The sequence below is a fragment of the Moschus berezovskii genome, chromosome 20 (genome assembly GCF_049115385.1).
Source record: "Moschus berezovskii isolate FMDL1 chromosome 20, NW_MosBer_1.0, whole genome shotgun sequence".
NCBI classification, from domain to species: domain Eukaryota; kingdom Metazoa; phylum Chordata; class Mammalia; order Artiodactyla; family Moschidae; genus Moschus; species Moschus berezovskii.
The window spans coordinates 52,316,888-52,344,093 of NC_142479.1; the positions used below are offsets into that span (position 1 = coordinate 52,316,888).

The 27,206-nt window shown below is 49.6% G+C and overlaps 2 protein-coding genes across 7 annotated transcripts; both read right to left on the reverse strand.

Annotated features, from left to right (window-relative positions):
- Positions 1–541: 541 nt before the first annotated feature.
- On the reverse strand, positions 542–18,221 carry GSDMB (gasdermin B). 3 transcript variants are annotated; one of them, XM_088829052.1, is made up of 11 exons: positions 16,003–18,221; positions 13,674–13,775; positions 12,151–12,322; positions 10,136–10,307; positions 9,349–9,433; positions 8,774–8,812; positions 6,780–6,806; positions 5,855–6,015; positions 5,619–5,757; positions 5,176–5,252; positions 542–4,785 (listed from the first exon to the last, which is right to left on the reverse strand). In XM_088829052.1, the coding sequence occupies exons 1-11, from the start codon at positions 16,229–16,231 to the stop codon at positions 4,642–4,644; spliced, it is 1,347 nt and encodes a 448-aa protein (XP_088685178.1). In that variant the 5' UTR covers positions 16,232–18,221; the 3' UTR covers positions 542–4,641. The 3 variants fall into 3 exon arrangements, with proteins under 3 accessions (XP_088685178.1, XP_055263751.1, XP_055263752.1); XM_055407776.2 differs by lacking the exon at positions 13,674–13,775 and having other exon boundaries at positions 8,774–8,824; positions 16,003–16,245; positions 17,502–18,218; XM_055407777.2 differs by lacking the exon at positions 13,674–13,775 and having other exon boundaries at positions 16,003–18,152.
- A 57-nt stretch (positions 18,222–18,278) lies between these two features.
- Positions 18,279–25,539, reverse strand: ORMDL3 (ORMDL sphingolipid biosynthesis regulator 3). Of its 4 annotated transcripts, none has more exons than XM_055407779.2 (4): positions 25,388–25,539; positions 21,162–21,361; positions 20,313–20,464; positions 18,279–19,890 (listed from the first exon to the last, which is right to left on the reverse strand). In XM_055407779.2, exons 2-4 carry the CDS (start codon positions 21,333–21,335, stop codon positions 19,755–19,757), a joined length of 462 nt encoding a protein of 153 aa, XP_055263754.1. In that variant the 5' UTR covers positions 21,336–21,361; positions 25,388–25,539; the 3' UTR covers positions 18,279–19,754. The 4 variants fall into 4 exon arrangements, with proteins under 4 accessions (XP_055263754.1, XP_055263755.1, XP_055263753.1 ...); XM_055407780.2 differs by having other exon boundaries at positions 25,374–25,527; XM_055407778.2 differs by lacking the exon at positions 25,388–25,539 and adding an exon at positions 24,497–24,645.
- Positions 25,540–27,206: the final 1,667 nt, after the last annotated feature.

Genomic DNA, 27,206 nt, shown 5'->3' on the forward strand with positions numbered 1-27,206 from the left:
AACAACAGGCTGGTTCCAAATAGGAAAAGGAGTACGTCAAGGTTGTATATTGTCATCCTGCTTATTTAACTTATATGCAGAGTACATCATGAGGAACGCTGGGCTGGAAGAAGCACAAGCTGGAATAAAGATTGCCGGGAGAAATATCAATAGCCTCAGATATGCAGATGACACCACCCTTATGGCAGAAAGTGAAGAGGAACTAAAAAGCCTCTTGATGAAAGTGAAAGAGGAGAGTGAAAAAGTTGGCGTGAAGCTCAACATTCAGAAAACAAAGATCATGGCATCTGGTCCCACCACTTCATGGGAAATAGATGGGGAAACAGTGGAAACAGTGTCAGACTTTATTTTGGGGGGCTCCAAAATCACTGCGGATGCTGATTGCAGCCATGAAATTAAAAGACGCTTACTCCTTGGAAGGAAAGTTATGACCAACCTAGATAGCATATTAAAAAGCAGAGACATTACTTTGCCAACCAAGGTCCATCTAGTCAAGGCTATGGTTTTTCCCGTGGTCATGTATGGATGTGAGAGTTGGACTGTGAAGAAAGCTGAGCACAGAAGAATTGATGCTTTTGAACTGTGGTGTTGGAGAAGACTCTTGAGAGTCCCTTGTACTGCAAGGAGATCCAACCAGTCCATTCTAGAGGAGATCAATCCTGGGTGTTCATTGGAAGGACTGATGCTAAAGCTGAAAGTCCAATACTTTGGCCACCTCATGAGAAGAGTTGACTCTCTGGAAAAGACTCTGATGCTGGGAGGGATTGGGGGCAGGAGGAGAAGGGGATGACAGAGAATGAGATGGCTGGATGGCATCACTGACTCTATGGACATGAGTTTGAGTGAACTCCGGGAGTTGGTGATGGACAGGGAGGCCTGGCATGCTGTGATTCATGGGGTCACAAAGAGTCGGACATGACTGAGCGACTGAACTGAACTGAACTGAAGTTTATGTGTGAGACTGGCCTGCATTTTTCTTTCTCTTGTTCTTGTTAGATTTTGCTAGCATCGTAAACAATTTGGAAAGTGTTGCGTCTTTTTTAATTCCTTGGAAGAGTGTGTATAATGTTGGAATTATTTATTCTTGAATGCTTCATTGAATTTACTGGAGAAACCGTCTGGACTTAGAATTTCTTGTGGGAAGATATTGTACTGTTGATATAATGTCCTTCGTAGTTATAGGATTTTTCATATTTTCTATTTCTTCTTGGGTTAGTTTTAGCAACTATACTTTTCTAGGATAGTTCTTATTTAATCTAAAATCTTAAATTTATTGGCACAATGTTGTTCTAATATCCTTTTATCTGTTTAATGCCTGTAGCATCTATAGTGGGCTTCCCTGGTGGCTCAGATGGTAAAGAATCTGCTGCAATGCAGGAGACCCAGGTTCAATCCCTGGGTGGGGAAGATCCCCTGGAGAAGGAAAGAGCTACCCACTCCAGTATTCTGGCCTGGAGAACTCCATGGACGATATAGTCCATGAGTCAGACATGCAAAGAATCAGACACGACTGAGTGACTTTCACTTTTCACTTTTTCAGTAAAGAAAAGTAAAACTTAAAATAAACCCCGTTCTCCAGAAGCTTTCACATCAGTGGAACAGACATATATGTTAATAATTTTGGTATGGTATAATGAGGCCTTAATAGAAATGTATTCAACATGCTCTGGGTCAATCAGAAGGAGAAGTAACCAAATTCTTTGGGAAACTGGGATAAATACTGAAGAAGAGATATTTAAGCCTTAGCTTAAGAGGTGGATAAGGTAGGGGAAGGTAATCCAGGCAGAGGAAGAATGCAACCTGTATTCAAAAAGCACAACATTGTAAAAGTGTGTGTCATGTTCAAATAGAAGACCAATAGTTTGGCATGGCTAGAATCAGCATTTAAGGAAAAGGAAAAAGGACTGTCAGAGGTAAAATGGGACCACCTTGTTACCTTTTATTAAACACTCTCATAGTACCCTGTAGTTTTTATAACACTTTCCTACTTTGAACTTCTTGTTCAGTGTCTGTTTTTTCACAACATTCATCCTTAATCCTGGGTAATCAATAGATACTACCCATGGCTCAGATGATAAACAATCTGCCTGCAATTCAGGAGATGTGGGTTTGATCCCTGGGTCAGGACGATCTCTTGGAGAAGGGAATGGCAACTCACTCCAGTTTTCTTGCCCGGAGAATTCCATGGATAGAGGAGGCTGGTGGACTACAGTCCATGGGGTCTCAAAGAGTCGGACACAACTGAACAACTAATACTTTCACTTTCTTTCAAAATTAATAAATCAAGAATAAATACAAGAATATCATTTTTAGTTGTAATAAACACTAAAATTGTTAATATGGCTATCACAAGGAAGTGGGACTAGGTGATAGGGTTAAGGGGTTTGAGAGGAAACTTTTACTTAATTTGTTTATATTCCTCTGTACTGCTCAAATCTGTTCTCGTGTGTTCTCACTATTTTTAAAGTTTTTATTGAGATAAAAATTCACAGTAAAGTGTGCAGATCTTGTGTTTAGCTTAATAAACATTTACACACGTAAACGTGGTTACACATCCATGTAACCACTATCCAGATCAAGATATAAAATATGCCCAGTGCTCCAGAAGATTCTCTCAGTACTGCCCCTTCCCAGACACACTGCACCCCCTGAGATCACCATTGTGGTGACTTTTTCCACCATTGTGTAACGTTGGTTGTTTTTCACCTCATTTACATGGAGCTATATAATATGTACTTTTTCAAGCCTTTCTTATTGATGCATAATACACTTCCATTAAAATATACTGATCTTAAATTTTAGCTCAGTGAATCTTGATATATTTCCAGCACTCCAGAAGATTCCCTCATGTCTCTTCCCAGTCAATAATGTCCCCACTAAGATAATCACTATTTTGACTTCAACCACCGTTGCTTTGTTTGTTCTTGAGCATCATATAAATGGAGTCATACAGTCTCACGGAGGGCACCACCCAGATTTTCTTTAGGAGAACCTGCTATAGGAAGCAGCTTGACGAAGGACCTCTAACCCACCGTACTATAGATCTGCCTCCTAAGCCTCTCCTGAGCAGCTCTCTGCCGAAGGCTGAGCATGGGGTCCCAGAGCCTGGCCCTCCTGCCTGATGGGGAGCCCTCTGGCAGACCGCTTTTGCTCTGCTTGGCTTGGCAGAGACCCTCAGACTGTGCTGTCATCTGAGACTCTTCCGAATCAGTCTCTCCCTCCTCCTCTCCTTTCACAGGTTTTAGATCACGTGATTTGAAGTTTTGCCATATCTATTCCCGTTCCCTCTCCCTTTAAACTTCACGAGCTTTTCCCCTAATAAGAATCTTGCATATCTGCTTCCATTTTGGCACCTATTTCTCAGAGGACCCAAACACAAACATGCATTTTTGTGCTGACTTCATTTGCTCAGCATTCTGTCTGTGAGAGCCATCCATGTTGTTACGTGTAGCAGTAATTCGTTCTCTTCTGTTGCATGAGTATAGCACAATTTATGTATCCATCCTAATGGTACTGGGCATTTTAATAGTTTTCAGCTTAGTGCCCTTATTTTGATGTTTTTATACATGCAAGTATTTTGGTGAACACGGGCACTCATTTCTCTTGGGTATATGCCAAGGAAGTGGAGTTGCTGAGTCATAGGCATATGTTTAGCTTTAGTAGATATTGTTAAAGTTTTCCAAATTGGTGGACCAAGCTACACTCCAAGAGCACTTATAAGAGTTTCTGTTGCATATAATATGTTTACAAATGTAAATGTAAAAATAAATAGTTCAAAAGATAGATACAAACCAGATGAATGCCATCTCATCCTAGTTTCATGTTGTTACCATTTTTGAAACTGCCCAATAGAAAAAAATGTTCACATACCCTAAAATGTGCATGGGAAGTGTGAAGTCGCTCAGTCGTGTCTGACTCTTTGCGACCCCCTGGACTGTAGCCCACCAGGCTCCTCCACCCACAGGATTCCCCAGGCAAGAATACTGGAGTGGGTTGCCATTTCCTTCTCCAAGGGGATCTTCCCAACCCAGGGATCGAACCCAGGTCTTCCACATTGAAGGCAGACGCTTTAACCTCTGAGCCACCAGGGAAGCCCCAAAATGTGCATAGTGGTTATATTAAAGGGAGAAGGGAGATCATGGCGTACCTTTACCTTTGACTTTGAGAAATATCTGACATGCTTTACAGCAAGTACATATTTCTTTTAATTATTGTCTTGAAAAATATTAACTAGAACTAAAAAGGCTTATGATGAAAACCAGCAGGCTCCTCCTATACTCCTCCACACCCCTCAGTCGCAAGGCTTCTAGCTTACCACTCCTTTAATTGCTTCCAAAGATGTGTTGAAATCCCGTTCAGCTACCTAATTCTCTTTATTCCTTGTGGGTTTCTATCATTTCCATCACCTTATTGTCATTTGGTGAAATTTGAAGAGAGAGAGAGGTAATTAATATGTTCAGTCTGCCACTTTTAATCAAAAGTTCATGCCTACAATCTAGCTGATTTTTGGACACTATCATAGTGAACAGGATGTATCAAAGAATAGCAGCTTGTTTTAAAGACATCATTCTGGCGATTGGGATTAGAGGTGTTGAGGACGGGCTGGGGAGGAGAGCACTCAGAGGCTGGTGGGGAGAATGCTTAGGAAGCCACAGAGGTGGGCTTCTCACCCAGCTGCAGCAGGATGGAGACGACAACATAGAGGGCACAGAGAGTCCATGCCTCAGGATCACAGCTCACATCTAGGGGCCCCTCATCCCAGTGCTCGTCCAGGATGGACTCCACCTGAAAGGAAACCCACCAGACTGTAAAAGCTGAGAACAAGGAAATATACCAAAAATGGCAACTATGTGGCCATACCCCTTAGTCCTGAGTCCACAGCAGAGGTTGTAATCCACCATGGCACACTTTCCTGAAGAGCCTGGGGAGCCTCATACTCCCAAATGGGAAAAGACACTGCTGATGCGTCAACATGGGGCCAATTGCCCTCCTGGAACTAACAGTTTCCCACCCCATCTCTTGCCCACAGGCAAACAGAGCCTAAAAACCCCATCCTGAATTGTCCTGAAAACTACATGTCCAGGGAATTGCCACAAACCAGCTGCATAGGCGTGAGCTGGCAGTGGACTATGTCACTTCCACTAAGACCTGGGCCCTCAGCCCAGGCTGTCTTACCTCGTCCTTCACGAGGGGCAGGGTCCCCTCGACTAGGGCCTCAGAAACAAACTCAGTCAGCCGGTACTCAGTCAGCTCTGGGGACAAGAGAGAGGGTGGTCAGCAGAGAGGCAGGGCACATAGTGGGACAGGGCTTCGCTGTCTGATCAGACCTGGGACAAGCATCACAGGAGGTTCCAGAGAACCCCAGACTGGCTAGATGGGGATTATTCCCACTGGGTTTCTGCTTTCCTCTTAGCCTGCAGGAGGTCAGAAACTGTACCATGGGGAAAGCAGAGGCAGTCCCTCCACCCCTGGCCTGGGGAAGACGGCTGGTTTGTGAAGTCTGTGCCTCACAAAATGTAAAAGGCAGTGATACCCCCTTCCTCCCGAGAGTTGACTCCCTACAGGTCCCTCTGCTCAGCATGTCCTCCACGCCAGCTGATATCCAAGCCCCTCCTCACCCATCAGGGCATCCAGGACATTCCAAATGGTTTCTGCGCGTGCCTCTATCAAGACCCCAGCAGCGTTGAAAAGACTGCTTATGAGAGAATTCGCTGGGCTGTTCATCTGTAGCTCCCCGGAGCACTGGACCTCAGACACCTAGGACCAAGAGATGGGAGTGAGGAGCCCGTTAGAGTAGATTGTCTCCCCACTCGTCCCGCCCTCTCTCTGCCCTCTTCTTCCTTGGGCCTCTTACTGTTCGCTCTAGATCCTGCAGCTCTTCAACACTGCTGAGGCACTTGGTGAAGCAATTTAGCACCTCTTTTTGCTCCTCCGGAGTCAGATCCTGGAGGACTCGCACCATGTCCTGAACCCTCTCTTTTATGTTTGGGAAATTCTCCAAACTCAAGGACTTCCCTGTAGAGACAGAAATTAAGTAACTTCCCTTCTTCTAGTCTTTTTCTGTTAACATGAAGCAGATAGACACCCACCATCACTGCCTTCTGCTGACCCCACTTCCACCTCCCAGCTCACCCTCAGTCTAGTACCAACCCCCAATTCTTCTCCACCGCCAGGAAGTCAAAGCTTATGTAGTTCTTGCCATTCAATGCACAAGCTTTGGACCAGGAGTAATGAGGATTTAAAGGAAGTTAGAGCAGTGGTTCTCAGTCTTGAATGTGCATGAGAATCCCCTGCGGAGTAATTAAAACTCCCAGAGCCCAGACCAGGCCACACCCCCAGATCAGCTAAATCAGAATTTCCAGATGTGGAACTCAGTTATCACTACTTTCAACATTTCCCTCAGGTGATATCTGTGTACCAGTGAGAATCACTGTGTTCAGAGGAGACAGATGCAACCTCTAAAGTGGAAACCTACTTTGGGCACTGCCCTACCCTTCTCCAGGGCATGGCAACCCGCTCCAGTATTCTTGCCTGGAGAATCCCATGGACAGAGGAGGCTGGCGGGCTACAGCCCATGGGGTTGCACAGAGTCGGACACGACTGAAGCGACTGAGCACGTACTACCCTTCTCCTCCCAACATTCTCTGCTACAACTACCACACGCACACATACGCACACACACACTCAGCTGCCCCACTTGAGCTGCATTCCTTGGGGCCAGAGGGCTCAAAGGTGAGGAGTGCAGCTACCCTGAACATAGCTGGCCTCCCCATCCTTACCCAGCCAAGATGAACTGCCATCTTTCTCTGCAAAGAGAGGAAAAATAATCTCAGTGAGTCCTCAGGTCACCTCCACCCCAGCCCACCCCATGGACATTCTTGTCCCAGTGGTGGGGGTTCTCAATTCTAGACTCTGAGCCCTCACTGCCTATTCTGGGGAGCCTGCATCTTCATCATAGTATATAAATTACAAAGTACTATATTTACAGACCCTTTCCTACACTCAGAGATAGGCAGATCATAGCCATATGCCTAAGATGATTGAAGAAGAAAGGGAAGTCCAGGGAGAAGCACCATGCCCTTAGCCACTCAGAAAATTTGGGCGACGGCAGGAACTGGAATCTATTCCCTGACTCCTCTGTGATGGCACTTAAGAATGACAGAGAATCTCACTTGAACTAGCAAGACCTTGCCAGAACTGAACCTGCAGCTTCTACAACTTTCAGTAATTTCTCCTGAGTGTTCTACTCCACCTAGACCTCGCTCCACTCCTTCACAAGGGCTCTTAGGCAGTACAACCCTTATGGGATTCAGGGAAAGACTGAAAGGCCAGAGGAAGCCACACACAGAATCATACGGGTCTCCTAGTCTAGTCCTAGTTCCTTTTAAGGTTAGAACTGGACATGGAACAACAGACTGGTTCCAAATAGGAAAAGGAATGCGTCAAGGTTGTGTATTGTCACCTTGCTTATTTAATTTATATGCAGAGTACATCATGAGGAACGCTGGGCTGGAAGAAGCACAAGCTGGAATCAAGATTGCCAAGAGAAATATCAATAACCTCAGATATGCAGATGACACCACCCTTATGGCAGAAAGTGAAGAGGAACTAAAAAGCCTCCTGATGAAAGTGAAAGAGGAGAGTGAAAAGGTTGGCTTGAAGCTCAACATTCAGAAAACAAAGATCATGGCATCTGATCCCATCACTTCATGGGAAATAGATGGGGAAACAGTGGAAACAGTGTCAGACTTTACTTTTTTGGGCTCCAAAATCACTGCGGATGCTGATTGCAGCCATGAAATTAAAAGACGCTTACTCCTTGGAAGGAAAGTTATGACCAACCTAGATAGCATATTAAAAAGCAGAGACATTACTTTGCCAACCAAGGTCCGTCTAATCAAGGCTATGGTTTTTCCCGTGGTCATGTATGGATGTGAGAGTTGGACTGTGAAGAAAGCTGAGCACCAAAGAATTGATGCTTTTGAACTGTGGTGTTGGAGAAGACTCTTGAGAGTCCCTTGGACTACAAGGAGATCCAACCAGTCCATTTTAGAGGAGATCAATCCTGGGTGTTCATTGGAAGGATTGATGCTAAAGCTGAAAGTCCAATACTTTGGCCACCTCATGCAACAAGTTGACTCACTGGAAAAGAGTCTGATGCTGGGAGGGATTGGGGGCGGGAGGAGACGGGGACAACAGAGAATGAGATGGCTGGATGGCATCACCAGCTCAATGGACATGAGTTTGAGTGAACTCCGGAGGTGGTGATGGACAGGGAGGCCACGCATGCTGTGATTCATGGGGTCGCAAAGTGTCGGACACGACTGAGCAACTGAACTGAACTGAACTGAACTGAACCATGACTCTGGGTGCTGTAGGCCTAGTGAGCGGCAGAGCCAGGACAATACCCTGAGACTGTCTGACTCCTAGTCCAGTGCTCATGCTATTGTGTGAGAACTGGCCAGGCAATTCAACTGTGCTTTGTAAGCCAATAGGCCTTCAGTAAGGACTGTGAACCCAGGATCCAGCCCACTGACCTACACAGAGCAAGTCAGAGTTGGCGGAGCCTGGAAACCCTAGGCCAGCATGCAATCCAACCTACTTCTCCAACAGGCAGATTTTCCTCCTGCCCTCACCTTGGCTCAAACTTGAGTGCAACCTGTTACATTCTCAGCACTGATTACTCTATAATTCCAGGTCATTTGCTACCCTCTTTTAAAAACCAGTATCCTTGCCCATTCTAGAATGATGAACAGGAGGCCCACTCACTCACCTTCTGGAAAGGAGCTAGTTTTGCCCGAGAAACAAATATCTAAGCCAGTTTCTAAAAAGAGAGAAAAAGAGATCAGTTGTTAGAAAGCCCAGTTCTCTCTCTGCAAGTTCCTCTTTCTAATATCTCCCCAGTCTTCCCACCCTGCCCAACAGGAAAAATAAATTCTGGGAGAGAGACAGGAGCTGACACCTCTAGGGAAGAACTGGGTTTCCCAGGTGGCTCAGCAGTGAAGAATCCACCTGCCAATGCAGGAGACATGGGTTTGATCCCTGTGTTGGGAAGATCCCCTGGAGAAGGAAATGGCAACCCACTCCATATTCCTGCCTGGGAAATCCCATGGACAGAGGACCCTGGCAGGCTACAATCCATCGGGTTGCAAAAGAGCTGGACATGACTTAGTGATTAAGCAACAACACCCTCCATCCTTATTCCCAGTCCCTGAAACTTTCTCCTACCTTCCAGGTCACCAGGACCCCTACAGACTGACACAGACCCCAGTTGAACTGACCCCCACCTTCTTCATGTGTTCAGCTCCCCTACTCCACCCCACCCCCACCCCACCAAGCCTAGCTTACCCATCTTCTCCGCACTGGGGAAGACAAGTTGCTTTACCCGATAGGCCAGGACCTTCTCAGGGATGATGGTCACTTCATTTTGGTGCTAGGAAAAAGGAATGATGTAGATTGACCCCTCAGTTCCTGACATAATTACCTTGCCTGATCTCTCAAACAATCCTGGGAGGTAGACATTATTACCCTCAATTTACAGATGAGAGAACCGAGGCTCTGAGAGGGTCAGTAGATGAGCCCACTTCACAAGAGCAGAGTTGATATTTGAATCCACATCTGACTTCATTCCATTTCATTCAACAAATATTTATGGGAAATTCCCTGGCTGTCCAGTGGCTAGGACCCAACACTTTCACTGCCAGGGGCCTGGGATTGATCCTTGCTTGGGGAACTAAATTTCCACAAGCAACATGGTGTGGCCAAAAAAAAATTATGGAGGACAAAACATGCCTGTTTTGTTCCAGGCATCATGGCTCCTGTCGTCCCGCCTCCTAAGAAGGGTGGAAGACAATGAACAAGCAAAAAATACCCATGTAATTATGAGCCACGGGAAGCGCTATGAAGCAAATGAAAACAGAGCACTGACAGAGAGTAAAAGGGGAGAGACTCTGTGATCCTATATACTTTCTTGGGGCAAGAAGAGAAGTTGTAAGAAGGCCAAGGAGCAGGCAAGACTGCTCAGAAAAGTCTAGAGGAAGAGATGAGGAGCCTGGTGTCTGGGTTGGCAGCCCCTGACTTGCAGTGGGTGAGCCAAGATGGCTCGCCCACAGTCCCTGTCTCCAGAGAGCCTAACCTTGCGCTCACATTGGAAACCAAACATTTTCAACAGGATCTGAAAACTAAATTGCGTTTCATATTTCAGGGTTTCAGTCTCTGTTGTCTTCAGAGTTTCAGTCACTAGATACAGGTCTTCTCTCTTCGCCTGGATTGATTGGAATGAAGGCGGCAGTTCCTTCTTCAGCTTCCTGGAGGGAGTAAAGGAGGAATGAGAGGGGCCCCACCTCCTAGGCACATTTCTCCCTCCCCACCAGTTACTGTCTATTTGAGAGTAAGTGCTCCTGAGGCCGGAAAACCAAGGAATGTGGAACCCCTATCAAAGTTCACTTTACCCACCATGGAGGGGAAGGGGGTGCAAAGTGGGAAGGGAACCCACTAGCATTTCTGGAAGATTAGAGTATGCCAGCACAGTGAAATACTTCACATGTCATTTCATTTAATCCTTTCCACACCCCTATGATATAGGCAGGCTTGCATCTATTTTTCATATGAAACTGAGGCTACAGACAGGTCATGAATGGTCCAAGTTCACACAGCAAGTAAGCACAGAGCTGGGATTCAAGCCTCGGTCTGTATGAGTTCAAAGCTTGTGCCCTTCTCATGGCACTGAGATGGGCATGTGCCTAGTACACAGCAGCCCCTTCTCTGAGAAGCGGTCCCAGCTCCCTACATGGGTCTCTGGGACCTGATTGTGCATTGTCCACCTTTGGGGTCCATGTGCCATTTCTGATTCCATAAGGGAATTCGTGGGTTCCCTAGTAGCTCAGAGGGTAAAAGCATCCACCTGCAATGCAGAAGACCATATCCCTGGGTTGGGAAGATCCTCTGGAGAAGGAAATGGCAACCCACTCCAGTATTCCTGCCTGGGGAATCCCATGGACAGAGGAAGCCTGGTGGGCTACAATCCATGGGGCTGCAAAGAGTCAGACACGACTGAGCGACCAACATACAAGGAAATTCATTTTGTGACTTAAAACAGCCTGATGGAACTTCTGGTATTTGCAGCCAAAAGACCTACCTACATCCTTGCCTCTGGTGACCTTCCTTACCTACCTGCCCCCACACAATTCTATTTACACACTCAACATAGCCTCACCCTAGAAACAATGCATTCTAGAAAAAAAATGAGTTCCCTCAGAAAAGGCCCCTCCCTGGCAAGACTGTGGTGGTAGGAGCAGGTCAAAGGACCAGTACAATTTCACTGTAAGCCTTTCAGTTCTTAATTAAAAAGGGGAAACAAAAGGCATCCACCCTGCTGGGGGAGGGCTAGCCCAGGAAAACAGAGGGGCCCCTTTCCCTGAACCATCCACACTTTCCAACAATTCCAGCTAGGGGAGAAGACACCAATACCAGCCACAACATAACTGCTGAGGCGGAAGGTTGGTGGAGTCCCTTGGAAAGACCATGCCCTCAGCTACCAGAATGTCTGTAGAACTTGATTGGTGCCACCCTGGTGGGGTGGGGTGATGGCACTTTCTGTGCAGGAAATGTTCAACCGGGGTGCTTTGATTTCACTGTGCTTCACCTCAGCTCTCTTCTCGAGTACTTACCATGTGCTGGGGATAAACAGAGAGGTTAGCAAAGACAGTCCCTGGTCACAAGTTGTTCTTAGTGCAGTGAGGGACAGGTACATGGAAACCACTGACTTGCCACAAGGCAAAGTGAAGCAAGCACAAAATGAAGATTTGGGCAACACGGTTTAAGAAAACAGAGGAAAGTGGTCTCAAAACCAGCCAGTTTGCTCCAAGTCACAGTCATCAGTTACCCTGGAGGACAGCAGGAAAGCAAGTGAATTGGGGACCTCAGAAGAAGGGCTCCTGGAGGATGGTTCTGGATGAATGAGAAGGCTTGCTAAGGGTGGAGAAGAGGAGGGCATGCTTGAATAAGGACTGAGTTGCAGCAGGGAGGGGTACTGGGAGTAGGAGTGAGAGGCAGCACCAGCCAGGGCTCCCCACCTCCGATGGCCTAGGTGCCCCAAAATATGGGCTTCTCCCTCTCTCCTTCCCCCTAACTGCCCACCTCCATCCTCACTTGTTCTTAAGGGAATCCAGGAATTCCTGGCGTATCTCACTCTTTTCTAACTTGACATTCTTCTCCTGGAAAATGTGGAATGCTATTTTAAATGTCATTTTGGGGTGAAATTTCACTGTCAAACTTCCCTTTGAGTCTACGACGTCCAGAATTTCAAAGTTATCATCTTGACCTGGAAAGAGAAAGGTAAGGTCACAATGTTGTTATTATCACTGAGGTTGACCCAAAAGATCTCTCTCTAGAAGATCCTTGCTGATGCGCCCCATCCTGGGCTCCCCTCATGATCCCCTTCCCTTCTGAGCAAGTCTTCCAGCCATGGCTCTCCAGCCAATGCTGTTCTCCCCGGAAGTTATCATGGTTGGAGTCCACTCTGCCACATTCTTACCAAATGACCTTGGGTAAGTCACTTCACCTCTGAATCTGTTTCCTCATCTATAGAAGGAGAATATTCATAGTACCTACTTCCAGAGCTTGAGGAGACTAAATCATGCAGCTAAGCACTTAACACACTGCTAAATGCTCAATAACTGTGAACTAGTCCTATTAAACCATTTGAGAGGCTGAAATGAAACAAAAGTAAAGTGAAATAATTAGGAGCCCCTGACAACTTGGCTTTGCAGGTGGCGCTAGTGGTAAAGAACCCGTCTGCCAATAGAGAAGACAATAAGAGATTCAGGTTCGATCCCTGGGTCAGGAAGATCCCCTGGAGTAGGAAATGGCAACTCACTCCAGTATTCTTCCCTGGAGAAAAATGGACAGAGGAACCAGGAGGGCTACAGACCATGGGGTCACAAAGAGTTGGACACAACTGAGGGAATGAACACAACCTTTGGGAAATAAAAATTAAGCAGAGTTCAATCTCTGTGTTTGTGTGACCTGAGCAGGTGTAAAGTGAGGCAACTCTGGAAAGTTGCCCACCAGCATGGACTCTGCCCGGCCTTGCACAAGGCCTTGCATAAGGGCCTGGAGTCCAAGTCCGTTGCTGCCCCGGAGTTAGTGGCGAGTGTGTGGAGATGCTGCCAAGCTGAGTGCCTTTCTCTCAGACCTCCCAGTTCTGAGCCTACAGATGAGGGAGAGCATCTACTGTGGCATTTTAGGGGTGGGCCTGGATTTCTAGAGGAAAAAATGCATTTTGAAACTTGTAGAAACATGACAGACCTAGAAACAATGCCTGAAATCAGTCCTGTGTGTGTGATGCTAATGTCTCAGGGCCCATTTGTTTCTTGAGTAACGTAAAATTTGGTGTACTTTATCAGAGAGAAAAAAAAAATCAAACCTCATGCACACAAAGGCTACAGTATGGAAGAATTCCCTGGTCCAGTAGTTAGGACTCCATACTTCCACTGCAGGGAGCATGGGTTTGATCCCTGGCTGGGGAACTAGATCCTACAAGCCATGCAACATAGCCCACACAGTACGGAGAAGGGCAGCGGGGAAGAGTTACATGACAACGGAGAAACCTGACAGGTACTACCTCAGCCAGGTGACCAAGGTCAATATCAATAGTGGTAAGTCTTGTTGACAGTACGCTCCCTTGATATGAGGGTTTCCCAGGTGGCTCAGTGGCAAAGAATCCTCTGGCAATGCAGCAGATGCAGGTTTGATCCCAGAATCAGGAAGGTCCCCTAGAGAAGGAAATGGCAATCCACTCCAGTATTCTTACCTGGAATACTGGATGGAGGAGCCTAGTGGGCTAAGCAACAGCAGCAGCAAACCCTTGACATGATGTGGAGAGAATAGCATTTTACCTTTGTAATCTTTCCCCGCCCCCCAAACTCATTTCCTAGGTCTAAGAGACAAAAAAATTCAGACAAATCTCAGTAGAGAGGCATCCTACAATATGCCTAACGAGTACTCCTCAAAACTGTCAAGGCTGTTAAAAACAAGGAAAGTCTGAGACATTGTCACAGCCAAGAGGAGCCTAAGGAGACGTGACAACTAAATGTAACATGATGTCCTGGATGGGATCCTGGAACAGAAAAAGGACACTAGATGAAAACTAAAGATATCTGAATAAAACTAAAGAAATCTGAATATAACTTTGTTGCTGTTCAGTCACTCAGTCGTGTCTGACTCTTTGCGGCCCCATGGACCGCAGTACGTCAGGCTTCCCTGTCCTTCACCATCTCCCAGAGCTTGCTCAAACTCATGGCGATTGAGTCGGTGATGCCTTCCAACCATTTCATCCTCTGTCACCCTCTTCTTCTCCTGCCCTCAGTCTTTCCCAGCATCAGGGCCTTTTCCCACGAGTTGGCTCGTCACATCAGGTAATGGACTTTAGTTTTTAAAAAACCTATGTACACCATCCACACTGAATAGTTAAAAATAATAATGTTTCCAAAAAAAGCAGGTCAAATTGCTAAAACTCAATTTAAATTATCAGTTCACCTTATTCTTAAGAATTTTTTTACAGTTTGGTTTTACCTCTGTCTTTGAGTTTTTTATGTAAACAGATAGAATTTCCCTTAAAGGAAGATAACCTCATCAATTTCCCATAATTAAACTTGCCCCTGCCCCTGGAGAATAATATGATCATTGCAAAACATCCTAGTCCTGCTTTAAAGTTTGTTTTTTTTTCCAACAAACTTGTCATTTGGCAAACTGATTTTTTTTCGGGGGGGTGGGGGGTGGCCACATTAAGCAGCATGCAGGAACTTAGTTCCCCTACAAGGGCTCAAAACTGTGCCCCCCGCAGTGGAAGTTCAGAGTCCTATCTACTGGACCACTAGGGAAGTCCGATTTTGATTTTGACTTTTTTGAGAACTGGTTTTTAGTAAATTGACTCTTGACAATTCAATTTTCAGAAAGTAGACTCAGAGTCTTTGAAAAATGCTAATCTGGAATTTTCCTAAAGCCTCTTGCTTGCAGAATTAAACTCCACCTGTGGAAAAGCCCACCACCTCTGAGCAATCTGGGTACTGTTCTTGATCACATAATAGTCATACGTGGCAGGTACTCTAGAACTGTTCAGCGGTGGTGTTAGAATTCTTTTCCATCTCTTGGGGAGGACCAAAAGGATTTTGGTAGAGATGTCAGAGCTGTAAAACTCCTCAGCATGAGGTGTGAGATGCCGTAATAAAGTCTCCAAGAGAAGGTTCATCAACACCTCTCCTGGGGCTTCTGAAACCCAAGAAACCCCAGGAATTGGGAATCGTTGAGCTTGGAAGCAGGGGAATGGAACAGACTTCTCTCCTAAGGCCTCTGAACCCTTACGGAGTTCTGCTTACCAGCAACTTTCCATTCAACCCTCATCCCCAGGGCACAGGAAGGGCTAATAATAATAACTGCCACCAGCAGAAAGTCTGGGACGAACTTTATTGAATGCTCCTTCTTGCAGGCACTGTGGCAAATGATTTACGTAATTTACCTCATTTGATTCTTGCAACAGTCTTCTCAAATTGACAGATGAGGAAACAAGCATAGATAAAGCAACTTGTCCAGAGGTTACCCAGCTGGTAAGTGTGGCAGAGCCAGGTTTGAAGTCAGATGCCCCCCAATTCGAAAGCCTGAGTCCTTTCTTCACCACCAAGCAAATTGTTTCCATTTATTTATACGTTTAAATGATTAACTTTATAAACACATGAGAAGACCTTAGCTAATTTAAAAGTGAATTATTTACAAAGGGAAAAAATAGGAAAGAAGACTATTTAGGAGTAGTTTCCAAGAAAAACAAACTGCCACTTCCCCTATTCCCTTCTCCCCATGCAGCTCTCTTGAGCATTTCTTAAGTTGAGGAGTATGGATGTGCACATACAAATTCCACGGTTTCTTTGTTGACCGGTTGACAGCAATGGGGCATTGAGGGAGGGGTAGAGTAGGAGTGGGCAGAGTCTCTCACCACCTCATACTGACCTTGGAACTTGGGAACCATCATATCAAATGGTACTTCACTCTCCAGGATGTCCTTCAGGGCGAGGTTTGTCTTGTCATACTGGTATCCAAAGAAACGTTTCCTCTTCTTCACCAGATAGGAGCAGTGGAATTTGTCAGCATCCATGAGGCTTCTGACAGCAATCATCTCTCCAGTGGTGTCTGTCTCTTTAACCACAGCTTTTGTGATTGACTCAAATACCGTGGGCATTGTGCCTGGACCAACTGGGGAAAAGAAGCCAATTACAGTTTGGGGGCAGGGGGATATTGGTTCAGGTTTTTTAATCTTCTACTTTTGGCAGATCCAAAAGTTCTAAGCCAACCAGATCTTGGAATAATTTGGCTTCTCTGTTTCTAGAAGCCAATAATTTTGGCTTCCCTGTGGCATTCACTACACACTAAGATGGAATGACCATCACAAATGCCAGACTCTCCTCACTGCTGGTAGAACCCTTCTGGAGGAAAGCTGGAATGGTGATTGCCCCAAAAGGAAAGTGAGACCTGTTTTCTGAGGCTCCCACAGCAGAGTTTCCCCCTTGCTCAGAGGGACCTGATGGGTGGGAAGGCAGGCCCACCATCCCCAAACTTTACCAGTGCTGATGAACAGAGGAACCAGGAAGAAATGAAGGCCCTGGCTGCAGACCTCATGTTACCAACCCCAACAGACGACTTCTTCCCTTGGCTCTGACTCCTGGGCCTCCCTCCCTTCCTGTTCTGCAAGGCAGTTGGATGGGTGCCCCTACCTACCATTTCCCAGTAAGATGGTGATAAACTGGTCTCAGAAGGAAACAGAAAAGGTAGTACCCTACCGTTATACTTAAACAGTGGCTTGCAGCTGGGTACCCTGGACAGCCCCAAGTCCTGTCTCCTCGGTTTCCGGTCACCTTCTGAAGGATCCCCTCATACTTGGTGAAAGCAAATGAATCCCAAAACCTCACCTGGGACATCTCCCGCCGCCCACTCTCCGCTTCATCCTCTCCCTGGTCTACTTTTGGCCCCTGTACCTCTCCACTCGCCGGCCCTGCGGGACTTTCCAGAGGCTCACCACCAGTCCAGCCTGACACAGCTGCCCCTCCTCCATTTCTCAGCAGCAGCAGCCCTTTGGTCCCTACCACGTTGGAGCCCTCAGGCTCTCTTCCCTCTAAATCCTTCCTACTCTCTCCTCTTCCATCAATCACTCTGCCCCTCCTTCCTTTTCAGATCTTTTCCTCTCTCTTCAGGCCCCTCTGCCACCCTCCTAAGGCCACACACCACACCCCACAGGCTTCCTGACCACCTTCCCCTAATTCCCTTCTGGCTGACGCAGGCACCTGCTCACCCCTCACCCATGTTTCCTTCTCTGCCCCTGCCCCTGTCGTGGTGATCAGCTCTCAATTCACTCCCCACCTAGGAATCCTTCTGGGAATATGGAGAGGCTGTGCCCAGGGCCTATGGGTCCATCTCAGGGGCCACATACCTCTTTTTTGTCCTCCACTACTCACCAAAAATGGAGGTTGTAAGAATCCCCTCCGTGTAAGGTCTCTGCACAGTTCCTGGCCACCGTGTCTTGGGACTATATAATATGGGAACTGAAAGAAAAAAAACTGGAGAGCTAGGTGTCCCACCTCTCAGAGTATTAGATAAGCCACATTATGGCCTGGCTGATCAAAGGTAAGACAGGTCAAAGGTAAGAAACCGACTCTTCCCTCCTCAAGGACCCAGGGAGCAGGTAGGTAGGAGGTAGACAGACAGACACAGATAATACTGCACAGAACAGGCTGTAAAGGCCCCTCCCTGGTAGGTGAGCCTCAGTAAGTCTTCTTCCTTCCCACTCATGCTCGTGGAGGGAGGAGGAAGCAGGAAGCTTCCTCTGAGGACACAGAGGCCAGGGGGAGAAGCTGCCCTCCAAAGCAGAAGGGACAGGAATTCAGGGGAAGGAATTCAGAGGAAAGGACTGGGCATCCCTTGGGACTCTGGCTTCTTTATGAAGCCATGGCTGAACTGACACCCTCCCTGGCTGTGGTACAAGCTCTCCCTCTGCCAGCCTGGCCTGGCTCAGCCCACCAAGCCCAGAGGCGTAAGTTCTGTCTGAGGACCAGCCAGGCGAAGTCGCAGAGCAGAGTGCTGCACTCTGGCCAGCTTGCTGCCCCTTCACCCTGTTCTGCTGGCCCCAAGGGCCCTCCCACCAACCAGGCAGAGGGTCGGACCCATGCTCCACACTGCCCTCCCTCCGTCCCTCCTCCAGAGCCCTCCAGGAAGCAGAGGCCAGACTCCGGGGAAATAGGAACACATTGTCCTTTATTTGCATTTCTCAGAATACTGTACAAAGGGAGTAAAAATCCTATTCACACTTTGCTTAGAAAGATTTTGAGGTGAAAGTTCCCTATGATACATGGGGTGGGGCTTGGGGGGACCAAGAGGCAGAAAACAGGGCCAGTGATCCCCCAACTCCCACTGCTCCAAGGCCCTGGTACCCACACCTCGGAAGTAACACAGACCCCAGTCAGACGGGGTGGGAGAGGGTGGGGAGAAGGCAGCCCCCCTCTGGTCCGCGCTCAGGCTCCCGCCCCCTCACCTCCACAACCTGAGTGGACAGCCCCACAGGTCACTCCCTGCTCCCTCCACTGTCCTGCTCAGGCGGGGACCATGCAGGACTCTCTAGCCCACCAAACCCATTTGGCGGTGACCTGATGAGCCCACAGGTGCATGCCACACGAGGCGCCCCGGCCCAGCCCCCGTCTGCGTGAGCAGGTCACAGGTGAAGGGCTGCGGAGGGGCTGCAGCACTGTTTCTGTGCAGTGTCCCCACGCCACCCCCCAGCACCTGGGCTTACGATGACTCACGGGTCTCTCCCACCCATTCCGCGCCCCCACGCCACCCCGGAGCTGCAGATCCACAGCAGCCTCCCTACCAATGTATCACCCCATCACGTGGCGGGTAAATGACCCCTCCGAGCCTGCCCCTCCTCCCAGACCACTTCTCAAAGAACGAGGTTGGGTCTGTCCCCACCGCCCACCCTCCTCACACCAATCCCAACTGCTATGTGGCCCCATTCTTCTAAGACTCAATTCAGTACCCCACCCCTGCCCCCAACACCATCCCCCAGGGCCAGGATGGCTGCAGCCCTGGCCCCTCACCCCTGGGACCAGGCCACCCACATCCAGCCCGCCATCCTGCTCCTTACCCTCCCCACTCCTACCCAGTAGCCCAGGAGGGTCGTACAAGAACCATCTGACTTGGATTAGACAATTCTCTACCCAGAGCGATGAGGTGCTGCCACATGGCTGCTTTCATGGATACAAGCACACACTAAGTGTCATTCTAAAGACTTAAGAATTAAAGTGAAACAAACTAGAAGCTGTACCGTCCCCTCTGCCCCGCTCACAGGGGTTAAAGTGCTTTAGCAGTCTGAGAATGAGCAAGTGAGCAGGGGGCTTCTCTTGCCCCAACCTCACAGGTATGTGTTCAGCCCAGAAGCCCAGCCCATTTCATGAACACCCCCACAGAGTCTCTATCCAAAAGGCAAAAAGAAAAGATTAAAAAAAAATCAGAAGGGGTCAGAGCCCCAGGGGGCCCCACCCCAACCCACTACAAGCTACTTCAAGTCTGCTACTGGGGGAAGTGAGGGGAAAACTAGGGCCCAGAGGCTCAACCCCTGTCTCTGGCGGTTACCAGAGGCTCCTTCTGTCTTCAGCATCACAGCCCAGGCTTTGACCCCTCCCCCGCCATCCCGGGCAGGGGAAGGGGCTGCACCCTCAGTACTTATTGATTCCAAAAATCCGGACTCCGTGGAGCTGGGGCAGCTTGGGGATGAGCACGCTCATCAAAGACACAGTGTTGAGGATGAAATGGATCTGGTCATACTTGGTATAGAAGCTAGTGAGGAAGTACCTGTAGGGGGAGGTTGAGAGGAGGTATAAAACTCTGTTTGAAAGATCCCTTTCTTCCCCCCTCCCTGGCTGGGGGAGACAGATTTCTGACAGTGAGGAGTTATGGGAAAGACCCCCCAGAACTGAAGTAGGGTGGTAAGATCCCCCCAATTACAGAAGCCCCTGCTGACCCAGACCCCGTATTCTACCCCAGACTGGTGGACCAAACTCAGTGGCAGGAAGGAAGCTCCAAAGGAGGACAAACAGGACCAGGGAGGCACAACCTGAGCCCAGCATGAGACCCAGGAGCACCCCAGCCTTTCTTCCTCTGCTCATTCCTATGCCAAAAGCCACAGGTGGCGAGGGGTTTAAGCCTCGCAGGGCCCCAGGGTTCCCCAGGCCTTGGCCTCTCCACTGGCATCCTCCTCTGCCCAAGGCACTCACAGCACAATGGGTGTGATGGTCAGGAATTTCCGAGATGCGGTGAACTGGACCCCATAGTCCATCTGCTCCCAGTGGGTGAGCAGCCTCGCCTTGCCCTGGTCCGGGGTCTCAAAGGGTGTCCCCTTCACTGTGTGCAGGAAGATGTACATGCCCTGGAGGGAGGGGCCTTCATTAGAGGACACAGAAGGCCAAAGGCCCTCCAGCTCAGCTCCTCTGCCCCAGTCACAGACACAGGTTCCCAATGACTTGGAGCCCCATCTACTGGGCAGGGGGATGCGGGCTGGAGGTAAGGCTGGAGCAGCTGGGAGACTGGCCAGAGAATAAGGAGACCCACTGGGTGAGAGGGTAGGCCTGGCATGAGGAGAATTCCCAGGAAGGAGTCAACCACAGAACCAGCAAGGAGACGCCGTCCCTCCAGCCCAGGGCTAGGCTTCCTGCGCCAGCTGGGAGGAAGCCAGCTGATGGGAAGGAACCAGGTCTTGCTTGTCCACCAAGAGTACCAGGGAGCAAGCAGGTAGTGAAAGAGCATGGAGGGGCAAGAAAGAACACTCAGATCCTGATTGGGGAAAGGCATTTTTGCCCCAGGCTAGGCATCCAAGTGCTGCAGACTCTTTGGGATCCTTAGCTCAGCTCTTGATGACTCCATCTTCCAATCCATAAGCCACCCCGTCAAAGAGGTGTGGCCGTACCTGCAGATTTTATTCCAGTTAACGGGGAGTGGGGCAGAAAGAAGAGAACTCTGGTGACTGATATCAGCATGTCACCCTGACATCTGGCCCACGTCTGGGGGGGAAGGTCCCCTACCCCCACCCCAACCCCACCAAAGGCAGGCAGCAGGCAGGCCCTCACCATGTTGTGGATGAGGTTGGTAAGGGTCCAGACGACCGGGACGCTCACGAAGGGGATGCTGAGCAGCACGACGTGGAGAAGCCCAATGGCCAGCACGTACGAGAGCCAGATGCCGCGGCTGTTCATCACTCGCGTGTTGGGGTTCACCTCGCTGTGTGCTGTTCCCACGTTCATCCTGCTGCCCCTCTCCTGCCACTGTCCTACAAACAAGCAGCACAGGCGAGACAGGTCACACCGCTTTCCCTGCTCCCTCACACCTTCCAATTCTTGCAGGGAGGCAGACTTTATCCATTTCCCGGTGCTGGGCTGGGACAAACAACAGGCTGCTCTGTGCATCATCCAATCAGGACAGGGCCCTTCCAGGCACTGGAACTGCCTGGGTGGACAGGCCATCAACAGGCATCCAGCCCCAGAGCAAAGAAACCACTGCCTGTCCTGCAATCTCACCTTCTGGGGGGCCCTCTACCCAAGAAGCCCTCTACCCAGGGCAGGGGAGAAGAGGCCCGTGCCCTAACAATCACTCAGCAATAACCCCTGCTGGACTCCCTCTTACTGAGGGTCTGATATGACACATCTCCACCCCTGAACCCCCTGCTCTCCCCATGAGAAGGAATAAAAGGAGGTGAGAACAGGCAGTAGTAGATGAAGTATTTGAGGGTCACTGCTTCTACCCACCTTCCCTAATTCTCCAATCTTGGTCTCCCAGCACCCTAACTCAGGAGGATTGGCGGGGGTAGAAAGAGAGAGAAAAGGAAGAAAAGAAAAAACAGACAAGAGACAACCTTTGCCCAGACCTGGGAGCTGCCTTCCTGGGGACACAAAACCACCCATCCAGATGTTTTATCCATTTGGCAGCCACTCAGGCTAGCCCTCCTGATGCCACCCATTTTCCTGCCAAACCACCTCGGCCCTTTTCCCTATCAGAGGATGGGCAAGGACAGTGAACATGAGCAAAATCTACAGTGTCCATGGGCGCCTGGAGCCCACATCAACAGACTTCTCCCAGGGACACACCTACGGCCTCTCTCCTGCCCCCTTCCCTCTCTGCCCACCCATCCTCACCTGGGCCTCTTTTCCCAGTATCTGTTTCCAAGTGTAAGTTATTAGCACCATGCCTTCCTCTGCCCAGTTCCAAGGGCAGAGGCCCTGCAGCAAGGGGAACCAGGAGGGCTGCCCTGGCTGCCCATGAAACCATGCAGCCCAGCCCATTCTTGGATGCAGGTAAGGAGGGGAACGAGCAGCCCCTTGTCCAGAGTTCAGCTGTCTCCAGATCTCTTGAGGGCCCTCTGACCAGCAGGAGGTGGGAACAGATGTACTGGCTCACTTCCTGAGCTAAGGGGAGATCCTGCCCAATAAAGACCCTAAGGTCATCACTATGGTAACAGCCCCATCTTTCCTGGGAATACAGAAAGGGATACCAGATGAGGGTATCCTGGAAGTGCTCAGAAGGTCATCCCCTGACCCTGCTGCGATGACCCCCCCCACCCCTAGACTCAGTTGCCCTCTATCTCTGGGTAGGACCACAGAGACTGCATAGGAGCTGGAATTCTCAAGGATCAGTTCCCTACTTCCAGGATAATGGGAACAAGTTTCCTCCTCTCGGATGGCTCCAAGCTTAGAGACCTCAGGGGAAATGTGACCCACAACACACCTTCCCAACATACAAACATACATGCGATGGCTCCAAAAGCAGTCATGCTCCTGGGGCCCATGAGCTCAACCCATTAGGTTGGATAATTGGGCCTAAGAGAAACCCAGGGAACTAGAAAACCAGGACTGGCTCGGTTGTTTACCTTCCCAGGGCCTTAGGGCTTCAGTTACCCAAACACAGCTCCTGGGAAACCTACTGCACAAAAGCCTCCACCTGGTGGAAGGGGAGTGGAGGGTGGAGGAGACCAGCTAGGAAGTGACGGCCTGAAGGGCTTAACTACTGACGAAGAAGAGGGAGAGAGTTCCCCAAGTAGGACCAGAAACTGCTTCCCTTCCCCACTTCTCCCTAACCTAGACCTGTAGGATAGGTTGTTTTGCCCGGGAGGGCCAAGAGCCTTGCTGAATCCCAGACAACACTCCTTTCTGGCTGTAACAGGGCACCCTGCAAAGTCTGAGGCGTCTCGGGTGGGCTCAGACCTATGGCTTCGACTGACACCCTGGGAAGCTTCTTTCTGCAGCCTGAATACCAGGTGCCCTGAGAGCAGAAAATCCCAGGGGACCCCCCCCAAAAAAAAGAAAAGTCAATAAACTAAGGGAAAGATTGGCAGCAATAAACTAAGAAAAGCTCTCTTGAGACTTTTGTGTGACTAAGGGCACACACCACTTCCATTAGTGAAATAACCAACTGCCCCTGGCCCAGAAGGGAAGAAATGGGAAGAAGCTGGCAGACACAAAGTAAGCTCACAGCAGCTGAGGCTGAAAAGTTCTGCCGCTAAACTAGCAGGTGGCTGCCCGCGTCAGTCCCCAAGGTGGTTTCATAACCTGCCTCAAACCAAAGCCTGCAGCAACTCTGTTCTGTTAACTACTTTCTTGCTGGCAGCTCTTTCCTACTGGCTCCTACACAAATATCTCTGCCCAGTCTGTCAGACACCTAAGCCAACACCACAGTGCCAACGGCCAGGTGAGCTGCTTCCTAATCTCTCCCCCAACTAAGGGCAGCAAATCTTTCGCCTTCTGTGTGAGAAGCACAAAGCATAGGAGCCTGCAACCTGGACCCCAGCGGGGAGTCCCTGACACAAAGCCACTGTCTTTCTGCCCACCCCACAACCGGCAGGGCCACCACCGTCGCTCACCACTTAGCTCCAGCTCTTCCTCCCGGACTCGGGAGGGCGGTGGGGATGGAAAAAAGGCGAGAAGAGGGGCGAACCCCTACTAGCACGGGGAGACGGTGAGGCGAGGAGGCGGAGTCCTCACTATCGTTGGGGTTTACAGAGTGGGGCTTCGAGACGAAGTGGGGGTCTCCGCTCCACCCCCAGCCTGGGACCTCGCACTCGGAGCCTGGCCTCCTCCGGAGCCCCACCCCCACCCCCACACGTTCACCCAACTGGAAGCGGCCAAACCTTTATCCCCGAAGCCCAGCCTCTCCCCGCCCCCATCCCCAGCCCAAGCGCTTCTCCTCTACGCCCCATCCCCTGCCTCCTGCCCCCACTTTCCCCTTTGGGCATCACTTCGACTGATGCACCCCCACCCCCCGGCTGATGCACCCCCGCCACCTCCACTCGCCCTATCCCGATCCCCTCCAACCCCGGGCGCCTCCCCAACAGCCCCCACCTCCTTTCCCGTCCCTCCTTTAGCCCCAGGGTACTCCCGGTTTGGCCACTCCAAGGCCGCAAGACTGAACTCACCGTGTGGGACCGGAGGTCGAGGCCCGGGAAGGGTGCCCGGGGGCGGGGGCCGCTGCTGCTCCAGCAGCTGTAATGAGCCGCGGCGGCAGCCACCCCGCTGGCAGCTCGGGCCGAATCAGCGCCCCGCGCCAGCCCCCATTACGTCACCGCCCAGCGCCGGGCCGCCCGCAGCCTCCTGGGAGTTGTAGTATTTACCCCTGCTCCAGCCCAGGGCTCCCTGGGGCCGCCCGCAGGTTTCAACAGTACGCGAAACAAAGGTCAGCTGGTATTGCTTTGACGCATAACAATGCCTGTTTTGGCGTCAGCGGGCTCCTTGTGGAGTTTACTATTGCCCGGTTTTGCAGATGAGGAAACTTTAAGTTTTAAGTAACTTGCCATAGGTCCCTGCTGCGTCCCAGCCTGGACTGAAACCCAGAAATTCTGACCCCAAGTCAGAGTTTTTCAACTACACCTCGCTGCCTCTGGCCCTCCAGACAACTACTGGCTCAGCCCCTGTCGGGCCTTCCTGGAAGTGGGTTTTTCGCGATATTGGTTACTATGAGAGTCTGGAGGGCAGAGAACTAAGTCCACAGCCTGTCTGCTGCTCAGTTACAACTGACCCAGGCCGGCCTGGGCCAGGTCTCATCTTTGGCCTTCCCACATTAGACGTGTGAAGAAGACATGTGACTTGGGAAGCCACCCTGATGAATAACCAGGTCCCTGAGTCCCAGTCCCAGGTCAGCTGTGTGGGTTTTGGGTGGCTCTGGGATCTGCAGTTTTCCCCTCAGAACTCTGCAGGCCAGGGCACAGATTTTCCTGCCAGGTAGACTAAGCAGGCACTGCTTCACCAGCAGTGTAACCATCAGCAAATAAGTTGTCTTAATCTCCAATTCCTTACCTGTGAAAACCTACCTCCAAGGTTGCAGGAATTCAAAAGAATGTTTGTAAAGCGACTGTTATTTGGAGGAAGCTGTTTCTGTAGGAGGCTGAACTAAAGGACTCTTGAGGTCTCCTGAGTCATTCCCACTCTCCATGTCGCCAAGAGGGCCTTGTTTGAATAGTTTCTACTTCCCCTGCCCCAGCTTCTAAGTCCACTCTCTGCCCGGCAGGGCTGGAATAGCAGGATCAGGTGATGTCACGACTGGCCAACCTGCCTAGCTGTGAACACACACTGAAATGAAGGTGAGGGAACAGAAAGGAGAATGCTGGTCCGGGGAACCTGGGGAGCACTCCTCTGTGACCTCACCCACCCTCTCACCAGGTGGCTGCCAGGAAACAGCTGTCATAATGCTGGAGTGGGCCCCTGAGGGACCTATTGGACACCCAACAGGTGGATATCTGAACCACTCAGGGCAGGAGAACAGGCAGCTTCTGAAATATTTCCAGGGCCAGTAGCTCGAGAGCACTCAGCCCAAGACTTGAATAGTCACCCCAGAGTCTTAAACAGTTGTTCCTGGGCCTCACAGAAGTTTCTACTGGTTGGTAGAGGCCCTTTCTGAAGAAATAAGCAAAAACTGCATGTTGTCCTTCCATAGAGGCCTCCCCAGTACTGAGGGAAAAAAAAATTCTCTTATGTTTCCCAAAATGCGCCTACTGGACTCCTTCCACTTTTCTCTGGGAGTCTTTCATCCTCCCCATAGTTGATCAAGCTCTCTGATCTTTGCCAATTTTCTGTCTGTGAAGTTCAGTGACTCAGACTGGTTCCAAGCCTCAAACAAGGGTCTGACTAAATGCATAGTCTAACGGAAAGATTACTGGACATGCCATGCCCTATTAATAGCTCCTGTTATCAAGGGTGGTTTTTTTTTCCTACAATGAGAATGAACAGAGTCCTGACTCACTCTAGGTTTGTGGTGAATTGTGGATCGCTTTCTGCTTAATTTAGCCTGAGTCCCTGTCATCACCTTTCTCCTCTGGCTCTCTGCCCTTGTAATTACCGTGTCTTAACCAGACATCCTTCAGCCTTGAATAGGCCTAAGCACAGTCCAGAATGAGTGACAGCACTCTTATGTGGCCCTGGCCAGTGTGTAACCCCTCAGACAAACAATTGCTGATATATGCCAAGAGGTTAAAAAATTGTTCAGGCCTCAGAGCCATGATTACACTTCTGGTAGCATATTCTGAGGAAGTACAGCCCATGTACTATGTGTGAGAGTGTTCATTCCAGCATTATCTATGATAACAGAAAACTGAAAGCAACCCAGTTCAGTTCAGTCGCTCAGTCGTGTCCGACTCTTTGCGACCCCATGAACCGCAGCACACCAGGCCTGCCTGTCCATCACCAACTCCCAGAATCCACCCAAACCCATGTCCATTGAGTCGGTGATGCCATCCAACCATCTTGTCCTCTGTCGTCCCCTTCTCCTCTTGCCCTCAATCTTTCCCAGCATCAGGGTCTTTTCAAATGAGTCAGCTCTTCACATCAGGTGGCCAAAGTATTGAAGTTTCAGCTTCAACATCAGTCCTTCCAATGAACACCCAGGACTGATCTCCTTTAAAATGGACTGGTTGGATCTCCTTGCAGTCCAAAGGGACTCTCAAGAGTCTTCTCCAACACCACAGTTCAAAAGCATCAATTCTTCGGCGCTCAGCTTTCTTCACAGTCCAACTCTCACATCCATACATGACCACTGGAAAAACCATAGCCTTGACTAGATGGACCTTTGTTGACAAAGTAATGTCTCTGCTTTTTAATATGCTGTCTAGGCTGGTCATAACTTTCCTTCCAAGG